The sequence below is a fragment of the Haliaeetus albicilla genome, chromosome Z (genome assembly GCF_947461875.1).
Source record: "Haliaeetus albicilla chromosome Z, bHalAlb1.1, whole genome shotgun sequence".
Lineage (NCBI taxonomy): Eukaryota > Metazoa > Chordata > Aves > Accipitriformes > Accipitridae > Haliaeetus > Haliaeetus albicilla.
Genome location: NC_091516.1, coordinates 53282845 through 53297835, shown reverse-complemented (window position 1 = coordinate 53297835; position 14991 = coordinate 53282845). Strand labels below are relative to the sequence as shown.

The window sequence follows — 14991 nt, the reverse complement described above, 5'->3', positions numbered from 1 at the left end:
CACAGCGACACTTTACACTCACAGCAAAATTTAAACAAGGAAATTGTGTGTTCTTTTTTTAGAAAAATCTAGTCAAAAATTTATTTTCTTTAGTTGCAAAACAGATGAAGTCTGGTACTGACAGACAACCCACGACCCTTTAGTATGTCTTACAACATGCATGTGTAAATTTTAGATCCTGTCAATAACTACACTAAAAAATCTTACAATTTGTTATTTATAAAACAGAGGATGTTTCAATACCGTTCTCTCCTATAAAAACACAAACACTTTATTACCAGTTAAAGAAAAACAGATGACATACAGGTGATCAAGTGATGAGAAAGACAGCAAGTTTAATAGTTTAATCTTTTCAAGCCTTTTCACTCAAAATCAGTAACTGCAATGCCATTTTCTACTCAGCATATAGCAGTCATCTGCGAATCTACCACCAGGCTGAAATGTTAGTATTGTAGTCTGAGTGCCTTTGTTTTTTATGTTTCTACAGAGCTATAAATACGTCATCAAATGGTGAAAGGAATTTGCAGTAACACTAAGATGAGCACTCCTTCATTGGGTTGCTCTTGCTTTCTATTCTTTGCTTTGGGGGATAAAAACAATATAAAGAAGGTAATAGTATTAAAAAAGCAAGTATGCCTAACTGGTCAGGCACCCTGCATACACGTATATGAATGCCTGAGCAGAGGAACATGGCTTCGTTATTGAAATGTAGCAAGCAGAAAAAGAAACAACTCATGAGCTCTTTCACTGTATATCACTAAAACTGCTGGCAAAAGAACAAAAAGTGAGACTACCTCACAAAGTGGCTATGAGATAAGAGGGGGTGTATGCATTTAAGGGGAAAATGGTTTCTATTTGAGTTACACTGCAAAAGGAGAGAACAACAGGCCAGTATGTTTCATATTTTTCTTTCCCAATACTTGAATGGTCATCTACTTAAATCTGTGTATAGGTATGGGGTAGTAACCAGTCCTCTGTCACAAGTTCACACCACCCTCCTATGAGGTTAAAACCTAACTGTAAGGAACCTTAAAGAGGTAAAAGGTTGAAAAAATAGTATAAAATCACTTTCTTTTTTCAGGTTAGCCCTTGAGCATCTTAAGCCATTTTAAAGGCCTAAAAATAAACAGGCATATGCAACAGATTTGTGCAGAAATACTGATACCGAATTTGGCAACATATACATCCAAACACTTGATATAAACATGAAAGGAACAGTAAAGCGATTGCATTATACCTCAGATAAGTTTGTTAGGGACACCTATAAAGCGTGTCATCCTTTCAAATATGATACAGAAAACATATATGAAAGTTCAAAATATATAATGGAATATTATTTATTAGAATAGACTGGCAATATGAATAGATAATTCATTACGTGAATGTGGAGTCTATATATTTATTTATTTACATATCATTTAACATCTCATAGTAAACTAAAAAATAAATATTTGGTATTATACTCAACTTGAAATCAACAGTATCTCAGAAAATAATAGACTTACTGAATAATTTAGGGTTTACATAAAAAGGACAAATACATTCTGGTAAATAGTACTGCATAATGCATATTTCAATAGCCTTTCCTGTGAATTTCAAGTAAGAGACTATACATGAGCAGCCTAATCAGAGTTCAGTGCCAGCAGGTGAGCTGTCAGAGGAACTTCTCCAAGGCCAGATGGAGTCTCCCAGCTCTACACAAAGAACTAACCAACTAAAAGGGCATCTTTGTATGGGTGAAGAAAGCCTGGCTCAGTCAATTCCAGGATACTGACTGTTGCACCATGGCATAAAAAGCACCCTGTGCACAAGAAGACTGATGACGTTTGAAAATTGACTGATGCGTCTGGGAATTGGCACTGTTTAGCATTTGCAGTAAGACAAGACTCCTACATGCCATGCAAGATCACTCTCAACCATGCACCGCGGAGTCCACTAGCAGGTATTTTGCACAGTGGCTCTGTGCTGAAGCAGCCTGCCTGACTCTCATAGCCCTGCTGTGGTGAGGCCCTGTGGCCTGGCAGCAGCCTGCTGGGGAAGCAGTGGGGGGATTCATAAGAAACCTCCCCAGGGCCAAGCCGCTGCCCTTGCTCAAGAGATGAAGTCCAGCTCAGCATCCTCAGCTGTCAGTGATCACAGAATATTTTATAATTAAACAGGGAAAGAGTGAACAGTTAATGTATTACCCAGCAGCCCTTTCATGATTTTCTTCAAAAGTAGCTTTAATCTCAGTCTGTGAAATGAATGTAAAACTCTGAATATGAATGGAAATTTTAAAAGCTTGTTAATTGTTAACTGTTAATTTGCAAGCCTGAAGGATGTAATAATGGCTGGCTTTTACCTTGGAAAAACAACTACTGAAGATACTCTGAGCTTATAAAATGGAAGTGTCACCAAAAGCCAAATAAAAGATTAATTGAATAAATCAAAACATCTTTACTAATCTCTTGTAAGAAAGTATACCAGTCAGCATGTATCTCCTTCACCAAATACAAGGTTTTATCAGATCACTCAAGTGAAAGAGAACATGCTGCACTGTAGGTGTTAAAGAGATGTGACAGCAACATGAGCTGTTACAAAATGTCTTCCACCAAATGAAAACAGTACAAAAAAAGAAGCAAATATCACTCTAACCTGCAGGCTACAGATAACAAAACACAGGGTACTGAAGACATGAACCAAGCAAGCTTTCTGCCAAGAGAGGTTTCACAAAGTGGTCAACTGTTTAGGACTATACTATTAGATGTCAGTGTTCATGTCTTTATGTATTTCAGGTTTTCCCAAGATGCCACACTGTGTTTTGACTCTTTTTACACTGCTAAAAGTCATAAAAGCTCAAGAAGAGAATCAAGTACTTCTTCAAGTGATTCCCAGTGTGGGCACAGAGGGGGAACTCCAGATCTTGGGGAGATCAGGAAGGGTTTTTTCTCTTGACCTCACTAAGGTCAGACCTTTGCCTCGGGTATTCACAAACCAAACAAAACCTGCAGAAAGATGAAGGGCAACAAAAACAAGGTTGAAGAGTATGTGAGGTGGAACAGTTGTTCCTGGCTGCAGTGCACTGTTTTCGTAAGAAGCAAGCTGAAATACAGTGAACTCCATACGATAAATTATTTCCGAGGGGAAAAAAAAAAAGCTACCTGCCTTTAGCTTATTATTAAGAAATCAGGGGAAAATCCCAACATTTTCTAGTACTGTAGGCAAACTCTAAACATGCCACTCAAAATGCCAGCTTCTTTCAAAGCTGCCTGTGTATCATTGACACAAGTGAGCTCACTGCTGTTAATGAGTGACTCATGGATGTTTATTGTAAAGAAAGAACACAAAGTATGTCATTGTACTTGTGCAAGTGAAATAATTTACAAATATACATCGATTTTCTACTGCATTACACTGAAGAAAATTGTTAATATGCATGTGCTTTGCAGAGGTGCAATTCTGAATTTAGAAAAGACTTGTGGGAGTATGATTTAAAATTCTCATTTGGACTTTCCTCGGACATTATTAGGGAAATACAAGCAGGATTTACTAATGAAAAATGTGTATGTATATACTTGGTATTGCTTTCTGGAGCATTCAAAGGCCTCATTGTTATTGAAAAAGTAATGCTTTGGTCAATAACCAAAAAGCAGTAAATCATTCATTTCCAAGCCCTTCTATGCATGCACAAATGCTGAAATTCTGGCAGACCTTCAGAACAGCCACAGCCACTGTATGTTAAAATATTGGGAAGTGAAAATCGTTCCTGCCTTCTGCTATTCTGGTACGGAGGATATTTTGTATAGTGCCCCTTTAAAAAGCCAAAGGCAAGGACTGAGTGAGCCTGCTTAGCAGCAGTTGTGAATGACAAGAGTCAGCAGCGTGTGAGAAGAATTACAGCTCCTGAAAGACTTAAAGAAAGATTTACTGAGGTTAGGGGGCAAGACAACAGAAAGGAGCTTGTGACCATATTTTGTAACTCTGTAGGGCAAACTCAATGCTTTGTCTGTTTTTTAGATACTTCTAAGTGAGAGGTGAAACAAAGGGCTTTTTGGAAAAAACTGTTTACTTAGAAGGTGAGAAAAATACGCAAAATGAACAAAAAGCACAGGAAACACTTCTGTGGTGGTAATTAGCTTTCCGAGATTTTTTTTTTTTACCTTCCAACAACTGTCAAGTTTTGAAATTCTGAGCAAAACCAACCTCTGTGGTTTTGTCAACAAGACAATGTATAAATGTACTTTTAATTGTACTGTATCATTTTAAGCTTTTTTTTTAATGCTTACAGCATGAAATTGCACAGGCCAGAGTTGAAATTTGTCAGTGTCCAACACTGCATTCACTTTGATATTATAATAAAATGTACAGTACATAATTTTCTTGTAGCTGAATTCACAGATGTTGCAAGAGAAGTGAGAAGGGGCACCAAAATGAAGTACGTGTGCCCAAGTCCCACTTCTAGTGGCTGCCCTTGCCATCACTCAGGCTGAGAAGTGGGACAGCAGCAGTGTCAGAAGTCAGCAGTGAGGAGTGAGAGCTCCTGCACTACAGCTCACTGCTGACAGCAAATGTGGGAAGGGGAAGGTAATGTGCCCCATCCCCGTGGGGACGGGAGCCAAGATATGGATGCATGTGCCTGGCATGTCATTACGTAAGCTCTGACTCTATCCGCAGAGGAGAGAATAAAAGGTAATGTCCTTTCTCTTACGAAGTAAGCCAAACATACTAATGTGAATAGTCACAAAGACCAAATCTAGTTAGCAAGGAAATTAGAAGTTCCGTATTTTCTTACTGTATCAGCATGTCAGGGTGTGTCAGTTGTAAACATATCATACTGTGTTGTAATTAGGTACAGATTAAAAAGCAGTTACCAGTCAAACCCTTCCTTTCATTCTTTTACTTGTTGTCCTGAGTTTCCCCTTCTTCATGAATTCTTCATCTTCCTTAGACTGGGGTCTGGGGTTGCTGTCTACTGTTACCCTGCTATCTTGTCATACTGCAAATCCTATGTGCTTTACACCTGTGGAGTGAATAAGGCTTGAAGAACCAATATGGTTCTGCATGATCTCTGACCTTTTCTGTCCAGCTTATTCCAGAGCAGTCCTTGTGGGAAGAAGTATCAGCTGGCTGCAACCAAAGCTGGAGAGGTTCACAGTCTGAGCCCAGAAGCAGACAGCTGTGCTGAAAATCACAGATAAGGGCCTCTTACTGTTTTCAGTCGTAATTCACTTTCTTGCTTAGGACCGAATGAAAATAATTTTTGTTAACTTAAAAATCCACTAAGGTTGCCTTATGAGATTCTGCAGCTGGCAGAAGGATAAGATCACTTACCAGTGATCAGCACTCCTGGCAAGGGTGAGATCACTATTCATTGATAGGACAATTCAATAAGCTTTTTGATCCTTTGCAAAACAAAAGTGATTAGGGTGGTAGCAGTTTATAACCAGGTTGAGAAAACCATGGCTTTTTGAAGGAATGTCTACATACACACAGTGCCCTATCTGATGGATTTTTCTCACATCTGAAGGCTTTAGAAAATAGGAGAAATCTTTCTTTCATTTGCATGAATTACTGCAGCAACCAGTGTTACGGTGAGATGCTTTTCAACCTGCTTTTCAAAGGATGCGAGGCTTGTATTTACTAAGACAATGTGTGAGACACCATGCCCGAAATGGTATGAGGTTGATCTTGCTTACACAAGGACAGGAAAAGTAACACAAGAAGAAAAGGTATTGCCATGTACAGATACATGGTAACACCTTATAAATATTGAGGGATGTGATACACCAAGTTATGCCTATATGTCATGAAATTATTTTGATTTGTATTATATCTTGGAACAGCTGGTGGGCAGAAAGAGGCTCTAATATTTGACACTGGGATAATGTAAGAATGAAAATTGTGGGAGCTGAAATTTACAAGGGGAAACGCAAGTAATGCTGAAGTTTCTATGAGAAACTGATGGAATACTAAAAAAATAGCTACAGTGGAAAGAAATATTAGTAACAAGACATAAAGTTCTTTCAGTGTAGCAGAGAGATCTCACAATTGGGAGACACCTCAATTATTCAGTCCATTTAGAGATGAAAACTTACTTATATGGTGAGGTGTCCTGGTAGGACAGATCTGAAGATCCTGTCATCCGAATACGCAGGCTACGCTGCCTGTTGCACTTGGGCCTGACTCATTTCGTCGGACCAAAGTGGCCTGCACTAATCCCACTCTTGAGTTGCGTGTAAAGCAATACCCATCCTAGATGGCTCCCGTTTTTTTTCCCCTCATGTTACGAGGCAGGTGAAAAACCCAGCTGCCTACAGCCAACCTGGTGTCCCAGGAAAACGCCTTCTTCATTCCCCAAGCCTCAGGGAACCACGTCTCCCATTGCCAGATGCTTCCTCTTGCAAGGGCCTGTGGAAAGGCTGCGGCCAAGTCCCTCCACTTGTGAGACTGTGCGGGCGAGAAGGGAATGCGTTTGGGGTTATTGGGTCTTGTAAGGGTCACCGACTCCCGCGTCCGCTCCAGCGAGGCGGGAGGTGGCGGAGCGGCAGGCTTGACAAGGGTCGAGTCCCCCATCCTTCAGCCCACCGCCTGGGCCAGCCACACCGATCCCCTCGCCACCAGGCCGACGCAGCGTTTTCCAAGGCTACTTGAGTAAGAAAGGTAAATTCGCCATTGAGCTGCCCCTACCCACAGCCCGCCCTAGCGACCGCCGCCGCCGCTCGGGAGAGGCCCGCCGCAGGCCACAGGCCCGCCCGCCGCGCCCCGCCCGCCCCGACGGGCGGCCCCGCCCCCGCGGCGCCGGCCGGCCGCACATGCGCAGGCAGGACCCGCCGCTTCGCTCCACCCTCGGCGTCGCCCCGCGGCGGCCGGCGCGCATGCGCGGCGGCTGGAGCCGGCTGGGGGGCGGAGGGGGCAGGTCGCGGGGGAGCGGGGTCGCGGCGTCGGGGGCGGGCGGTGATGCGGCCGGGGCGGGCTCTCGCGAGAGCTGGCGAGGCTGGTGGCAGGGGGCGCTGCGCCTCCGCGCCCCGCCCGCCCGGCGAGGCGCGGCGAGGCGAGGCTCGGCGAGGCTCGGCTCCGCCCGGCCCCGCGAGGCTCCGCCCCGCCCCGCAGTATGTGCCGCCGCCTCCTCCGCCGCCCGCGGGACCAGGGGCGGCCGAGTGGCGGGGGCCGGCGGGTCGGCGGCGGCCTCTCGCCATGAACCTGCACCAGGTGCTGACGGGGGCCGTGAACCCCGGGGACAACTGCTTCTCCGTGGGGAGCCTGCACGACCAGCCCTTCACGGTGAGTCCCCCGCCGGGGCCCGGGCGCCTCCGCCGGGCCCGGGCCCCGAGCGCCGCGCTCCCCGGCGCCCGAGCCGGCGCCGAGAGCGGCTGCGTCAGGCGCGGCGGCAGCGGCAGCCGGCCCTTGGAGCGGGGCGGCTCGGCCCCACGGGTGTCGTCGGCCGGTAGCGGCGCTGCCCGCCGCCGGGGGAGGGCTTCGCCGAAGGGCCTGCGGCACACCTGCCCGGGGCCGGGGGCGGGGAAGGCGGGCAAAACTTTCCCCGAGCGGCGGCGGCTCCCGAGCCCGACGGTGGGTGCAGCGCCGGGGGTGGGCGGGACGGGCGGCCTTGCCGGTGGGGCGGGGATGGAGGGAGGGGGCGCGGGGCGAGAGCGGCGCCCGGCAGAGGCAGAGCCAGGGACGCACGTGCCGCTCCGGGGGGGCGGGGGGCGTGTTGCCAAGGCAGGAACATGGTGGCTTCGATAAAAGATTACGTAAACGTCAGCCGGTGCACGCGACTCTCTGTGGAAGGGAACGTCAGCTCTCGCCCTCGGTCAGGAAGGTAGTGGGAATCCTCCCTGGTCATGGGGCGAAGTGCGTCTTGAAATACCGTGCCTGAGCGTGAGGATGCTAAAACCGTTTTGGAATCCCTGTCGACGTTTACACTTAAAGTGGAGAAAAAAACCCCAACACTTGCAGCATTTAGTGAAAGCTGTAGCCTTTTGTTAGTGTTTGTTTTCCTCCCTTTCACTTTTGCTTTGTAAACAGACTTCTGTTGTTGTGTTTTTCTTCCCACCCTCCCTGAAATATACCCTTCCTGCCTTCCGTTTTGGGCTGAAGAGGAATGAAATAAGACACAGCAAAGTTTCTCAGTGCACCATGTTTGAGTATTTTTAACCTTGACTTCTGTGGCCGCCCCTCATTACAGCATAGTGTGCTTTTGAGTTTGATAGGGGAATGGTAGATGGAAATGCAAGAATTAAGAAACTTATTTTTTTCTGTCCCATCTGGCCTACGCAGTTAAATTCATCTGGCTACTCGCAGCTTTGCTCTGCGGCAGTGGTGCCGTGTCTGTGCTGGAAAGGTGGGCTACAGTCAGCGTTCAGGGCAAAGCACCCTAGAGCTACTTCCCCAGAGTCAGGCTGGCTTTGCAAAATATGTTTATCTACAGCCCTGTCTGGTGATGTGCTTGCTTCCAAAAAAAATGAATCCTGTAAATAAGTTCATGTTGGAAGAGTTCTTAAACTGCAGCATTTGGGACTTCAAATTCCAACTGTGCCAAACTTTCTGATTTTACATATCCAGAAATGTTGAAGACCCACCAGTGGTTTGGCAGGAGACAAAGAGGTTTGCTTTACAGTGAAACACTAGTCAGCTTTCAAAGTATGTTCTTGTAAGTTTCCTGTTTTGATATCATTCTTTTTTGAGGGAAATAGTTTGAGTTATTAGTGTCACTCAAGGGCTCTCTGGCTGTTATGCCCTAACTTGTCAAAAGTGTTAGAGCTCCCCAGTGGATAATAAGAGCAAGAATCTCTCTTTGGGGAGAAAGGAATGATTGGGAAGTGCAGTTTTCAGTAGCTGTTTCTATGGTCTCTTTTTTACAACAGCTATTTTGACATAAATATAGTAACAATGTTTCCTATAGACACATTCATCTTCCTTTCTCTGACAAGCTTATTTATGGATTTCTTTTCCTCAGATTTAAAACTGCTAAGAGAAATATCCTTGACTGCTTCAGGGCGGGGGTTTTTTTGGGGGGGGTTGCTGTTATTCATTGTATAATGTTGTGTTAAATTCATGAGATTGCTCAGAAGGATTAAGAAGTGAAAGGTAATGAAGATAATTTCTGCATTTTTGGAAGGAAATGGTGGACTTAACCTTTAGAAAATCCAACAACAAAACCGGACAGTTTTCCAATATCTGAAGCCAGGATATAAGCATTAGTAAGTATAAATACTGTTGAATGGTGTCTTAGAAATGGAAAAAAACACGTCTCGGCAAACTTCTATGCTTCCACTTTTCATAGTTGAGAACTCATGGGAGTTGATATTTCAGGGTTATGTACTGCACAGGTGGGGTGAGTTACCTTTGCCTGACAAAAGAACTTGGTTTGTAATACTTTGATTTTTTTTTTTATTTTTTTGGATACAGTATGGTTCAGAATATTGTCTGATATGCTGTACTGACTATCTAAGGTGAAAACTTTTAAAATATTACAGTTTTTCTGGAAATACTACAGATTCTTCTCCTAAACTCTGAAAAATTGGAAGTGAAAGTAGTAAAAAGTGCCTGTACCCACTGAATTGCATGCACCTTTTTGAATATGTGCAGTTCTGTTTTAAGAAGGTATTTGAGATACTTGTCCTAATGGTGTGCAGGTTTGTTGTTCTGGCCTTTTTTTTTTTTTTTAGGATGTGAAGTGTCAAGTGGAGTGTGAGCTTCCTTGGAGAGAATGCTGATAAAGAGTTTTTGGCACTTCTTTTATTTGTATATAGAAAAAGGCTCATAAACATCAAGGTATCATAAGAACCATGCCTGTTCTTTATCTGCTGAGAGTGAACAGTAGTAACATGCACTAAATGAGTGAGAACTCAGCCCTCAGAAGTCAGAATTTAACTGTTTGCTCTCTATGTGCTTCTCCTGAAATCAAGTTCTTTTATTTTCTGTGTGCTTGCCCACAGTGGAATACATCCTTTGCTTTCTTTCGTTGTTTTCAGATCTGAAATAGTTGAGTAAAAAACCCATTTGTTTAATAAGTTCGTGGAGTTCATCACATAGGATATTGCTGTACTAGTTATTACTGAAGTTGTATTTAAGTTATTGGGTAATCAGCTCTGATACCGCTTTTGTGATCGGTTGGCTTTGTGCATTTTTGCTTATTCAGTTCTGCTTCTGTAATATTTTTTTCCTTTTGTTTTTTTCCAAGTATCAGAAGAGGGGAAAAAAAGAAATCACTGTGAGCAATAGCAATTTTGCAAGTACAAGTCCCAAGACTGGTAATGGAAGTCACAAAAGACTAATTGTTTGTAGGGATAAAAGTTTGGAAAAGAAAGATAAATTGCATGGCTTGTTTCAATGCAACCAGAGTCTTTTCTGGGCAGATTTCCTCTCTGTGTGTGATTAAACTCATCCTGGTCTTGAGACTTCCTTTGTATGACTGATAAAACTGTGAATTTCAACGTTAAGTTGAAATGCACTTGGAAAATGTGGGTTTTGGATAGTTTGGTCAAGACCACACTGAATTTTCCAAAAGTACTGGGTTGTGATATAAAGATTTCCAGCTTTGTAAAATTTTTTGATAAATAAGAGTAGATTCTGTGGCTCAAAATTGCTAACTTATTTGTCTAGAAAATACTCAACACTTTCTTTGTATTTAGAACTCCATGTGTATTTATAGTCAAGAAAATTAACTGATTGGTCATGAGAGTCAGTTAACAAGAAGTTACATTGTTTATACCTGCTTCTTGATTGTGACTTAGAAAAGGGAAGGAGACCATTTTGATAAGCCTGGGGTTTTGGTTTTTTTTTCCCCATGTTCCAGTTAGCCTATTCTGAACTTAAGAAATGAATTGTTTTTTTAACTGAATTAATAAAAAAAAAAAAAAGGGATAAAACCTCCTTACACTTCAATAAAAAGTGCAGTTGCAGTGAGCCTTGATTCTAAGTGCACGGCCAATCAATTTGCCACTTAAAGAAGTATATTACTTCAAATAGTTTTCATAGCTTAGAAAGTTGGGGTTTTTTCCAAGCATGAAGAAAGAGTATTTCTTAAATTTAATTAATCTTCTTAATGAAAGAAATAATTTCTTAAAAAATAAGATATTTAAATGTAATTAAAATTACATTTTAATTTAAAAATCTAAAATTAATTTAGACTACTGTAAGTTTTGATATAATAATGGGGGTGGGGAGAGACCATGCTAAAAAGACTAGTGCAAATTCATATCTGCACAGGTTAGATTTTTTTTTTAAATAGAATAATTCAGCGAGGTACAATCTGGTTCATAGTGACTGTGCTTTTTGATTTTGACCATTCTGTGCAAAAGAGAAAAATACAGATGTAACTTCAGTATCACCTGCTTAACAGATTTATTTGCCTTTATTTTTTGTCTCTACTTTTCATAAGAATGACATTTGTTGTAAATTTTTCTTAGAAGAGGAACCAATGAGGTGAGGGGAAAAACTAAGAGAAATGAGACACGAGGAAGTACTCATCTCCCACCTGTGCCTATTTGTGTTGCATATAAGCAGTATTTAGCCCTTGCAGGCTGAGAATGTATTATGTTTACATGCTCAATCCAGCAGAAGAAACAGCTACAGCTACCTGATGTAATTAATAAAGATGATTTTTTTCTATTTTTTGGGGGGTAATAAGCTTTGTTCCCAGTCTACAGTGCTTTTCCTTGGAATAGCTTTTTTTTAAACTGGGAAATGAGTCTTCCCTAAGGCATAATGGTTGTAAAGGTCATAAAAACACCTATTGTGAACTTCCACTTTCAAACATGATAGAAATGTTACTCAGCTATTATAGAATTTCAGTAAAATCTTTTTAATTGAGCCTTGGCATCCTGACCTTTGGGATTTGCTTCATTTCATTTGCAAGGGACATAAGAACCCTTGAGACCCATCAGTGATAAAAATAGCCTTTATGTGGCTTGAGAATTACCTCTGATACAGTACCTGAATCAGTTGCAAAATAAAAGAAGCAGAAGATAACATGGGTGGTTGTACTGGTAAGCTTCCAGTATAGCTATAGCAGGGAGAGAACATTTCCAAGTAAGTTACTGTGAATTGTTAATCCAGTCCCTTGGTCTGCTTCAGCTAGGTGGTTCTGTATGACCTTGGGCCCAGCACAGAGTTCTGCATTACCTGTCTAGTCTGTATGTTCATCCCATACATATTTGTATGTGTTTATGTATATATTACCTTATAAATGCCTATGTGTGCACACGTACTACTGCATTCACCTGTGGATAATAGCTGGCAATTTCTGGTAGGTGTACTTGTGCCCTTTGTGTGAGAGATGTAGGCCCTTCGCATAAGAGATGTAGGTTAAATCAAGTTTGTGCAGGTTGTGAAAGATAATGTGTCAGTCCTTATTTAGCTGTAGCAGAAACTATAGCAAAAACTTTGTGTATTAGTACACAATAAATATTTAAAGACAGTTGAGTATAAGGGAAATAATTGCTTTAGATGTGGTGTGCTATGTAAGAAGTCAAGACCGCTGCTCATTTGTTTTTCTTCTATTGAGAGCAGAGTCTGATTTGCCAGTACCATTCTCTGCTTTTAAGAGTTGTGTTTATCAGGCTTTCACTTCAGAAAGAAATTAGAATAGTTCATATAATTATCTATACTATTTTCTGTTAAAACTAACATGCTTTTAAAGCACTGTTATTGTCAAAATATCTGTTAATCTTCCCCAAAGAAATATGATTTTAGGTATAAGAGCTGACATCTGATTAAAAGGAAGGGTAGAAACTGTGAAAACCCAGTACTGCACGCAAAATCACTTTTATTTTCACAGGCCTGAAACATCTTTCACTTCCTAATTTCAAGCTTGTTTTGCTATGTCAACAGCTAGTGAAATCCATGTTCATGCAGCTTCAACTAGTTCTATCTTGTTTATTTGTGTAACAAATGAACAAAGAATTGTTTAATAAACATTCCAAGAACACGATAATATCAACATTATCTGCTTGTCCCATTGTGCAAAGACAACTTTCTTGTAAATATTCTAGGACATTCTTAAGGTGAAAGGCTTTTATGGCTTGCCAAAATCAGACTTAGAGGCTCTGCTCACTTTAAAAAAGTATCTTTGGTTTTTTGTTGGTTGGGTTTTTGTGTGGGGTTTTTTTTGTTTTGTTTTTTATTTCATACATGTTTAGGAATTCTTTCCTAGTTGAACTGTATGGCAGCATATTGTGCCCCCCTTCCTTTCCCTACCCCCTCCTCCCCTGGCAGGACCCAGGTCATGTAGACAAGAGTACAGATACGAGAAGTGCTTAGACCCTGAAATTGCTTCTTGCCCTATGTGTAATAGAACATTTGAATTACCTTTTTTCTTAGTTTCCATAGCTTATAAAAATGCAATCTCAGTAGCTTCTGTCAAAATGAAAATGAGTGACATGCAAACTACTGTGGACAAGTCTCACAGTAAAAAGTAGATAAAGTTGATTGGTAGTCAGGATTGATTTTTGTTGTATCTGAGAGACTGTTAGGGTATAGAAAGTGTCCTTTACTCCTGACTACTGAGTTCCCTTATACTATGGTAAAATACCTTATAAAGTTTTCTGAGGTGAAAAAAAAAGTAAGTGTAAAGTTAGTCCAGCAGTTAGTTTTGTACTCTTGTTTTAGAGGAATGTTTTTATAAGATACTACTGCTTAGAAACGTCTTTCAGAACTGGAGTCTGGATTCCAGTGAGTATGTATGAGGATGTGACTTCTCTGCACAGAGACAGTGTAATGGATGGGTTGCAGTGGGGCCAGCAAAGAACCAAAGGAAGGACACCTTAGGAGAAGGGGAACACTCAAGTGTCTGGTCAATATAAGGTGTAATGGGATTGGGATGGTAGGCAACAGTAGGAAAGGGAGCCTGTTGCAGTTTCATTTGCTAGACAGCTTAGTTACCTTCCATTCAGACACTCGCTTTCCTTTGAAATATGTAACTTCCTTCCCTTTTGCATCCCTTGCCTTTTTGTCTTTGAAACTGTGGTTCTCCTGCAGCCTAACATTGACTGAACGTCAAAAATAACCTCCAAGTCATCATCCTTCTGCTTGGCTGTAGTTATATTTGGAAGCTCTTTGAAAATGCTTTTTTTTTTTTCTTTCTACGTCTTTGGGGACAGATCAGCTCTACAGGCTTATGAGCTAGTCAGTGGTTCTGCAGCTTATTGGGGATCGGGAAGTCAATGTGACCAAGTATGATCTAATCCATCTGAATAGACTGATGTCAGAAGTGATTCTTTTTTTCCCGAATGTCAATTTTTTTCAGGTAATATGGAGAATTACCAGAACGTAAGGGTGGAGTATGTCCTGGTTTTGTCTGGGATAGAGTCAGTTTTCTTTATAGTAGCTGATACAGTGTTATTTCTTGGATTCAGTATGAGAAGAATGTTGATAACACCCTGATGTTTTCAGTTGTTGCTAAGCAGTGTTTATACTAAGTCAAGGATTCATCACCTTCTCATGCCCAGCCAGCAAGAAGGCTGGAGGGGCACAAGAAGTTGTGAGGGGACATGGCCAGGACAGCTGACCCAAACTGGCCAAAGGGGTATTCCATGCCATGGGATGTCATGCCCAGAATATAAACTGGGGGGGCGGGGTGGCTGGAGAAAGGGGGATCACTGCTTGGGAACTAACTGGGCATCAGTCAGCAAGTGGTGAGCAGTTGCACTGTGCATCACTTGCTTTGTATATTCCAATCCTATTATTATTATTATTGTCATTTTATTATTGTGATTGTTATAATCATTATTTTCTTCCTTTCTGTCCTATTAAACTGTTCTTATCTCAACCCACGAGTTTTACCTTTTTCCTTCCAATTCTCTCCCCCATCCCACTGGTTGGGGGGGAAGTGAGTGAGCAGCTGTGTGGTGCTTAGTTGTTTGCTGGGGTTAAATCATGACAGAATGACTCTATTTTTCTTCCAAGAATAAGATTTTTAAAAGGGCACTCCTCTTGCCCCTACCCTGGTCTAGATTGTTATGAGTGCACTTATAATTGATTGTTAGAACTGAGAACCGCTAGGATGAGAAG

The 14991-nt window shown here is 41.9% G+C and overlaps 1 protein-coding gene and 2 long non-coding RNA genes across 12 annotated transcripts in view; 2 read left to right on the top strand and 1 right to left on the bottom strand.

Moving 5' to 3' along the window:
• Window positions 1-1443: 1443 nt before the first annotated feature.
• Window positions 1444-6689, bottom strand: LOC138683789 (uncharacterized). The gene is made up of 3 exons (XR_011323228.1): window positions 6302-6689; window positions 5053-5160; window positions 1444-2984 (listed from the first exon to the last, which is right to left on the bottom strand). It is a non-coding gene; the product is annotated as an uncharacterized lncRNA (long non-coding RNA).
• Window positions 6690-7073: 384 nt separating this feature from the next.
• DMXL1 (Dmx like 1) overlaps window positions 7074-14991 on the top strand; it is an 86285-nt gene continuing 78367 nt past the window's right edge. For 5 of the 10 annotated variants that reach the window (XM_069775806.1, XM_069775804.1, XM_069775805.1 and 2 more), the window contains exon 1: window positions 7076-7260. In XM_069775806.1, coding sequence (XP_069631907.1) covers window positions 7174-7260 — 87 coding nt within the window. In that variant the 5' untranslated portion in view covers window positions 7076-7173. Of the gene's footprint in view, window positions 7261-14991 lie in introns of all 10 variants that reach the window. The other 5 variants (XR_011323107.1, XR_011323106.1, XM_069775807.1 and 2 more) reach the window with 3 other exon arrangements.
• On the top strand, window positions 9005-10377 carry LOC138683751 (uncharacterized). Its single transcript, XR_011323181.1, has 2 exons — window positions 9005-9179; window positions 10163-10377. It is a non-coding gene; the product is annotated as an uncharacterized lncRNA (long non-coding RNA).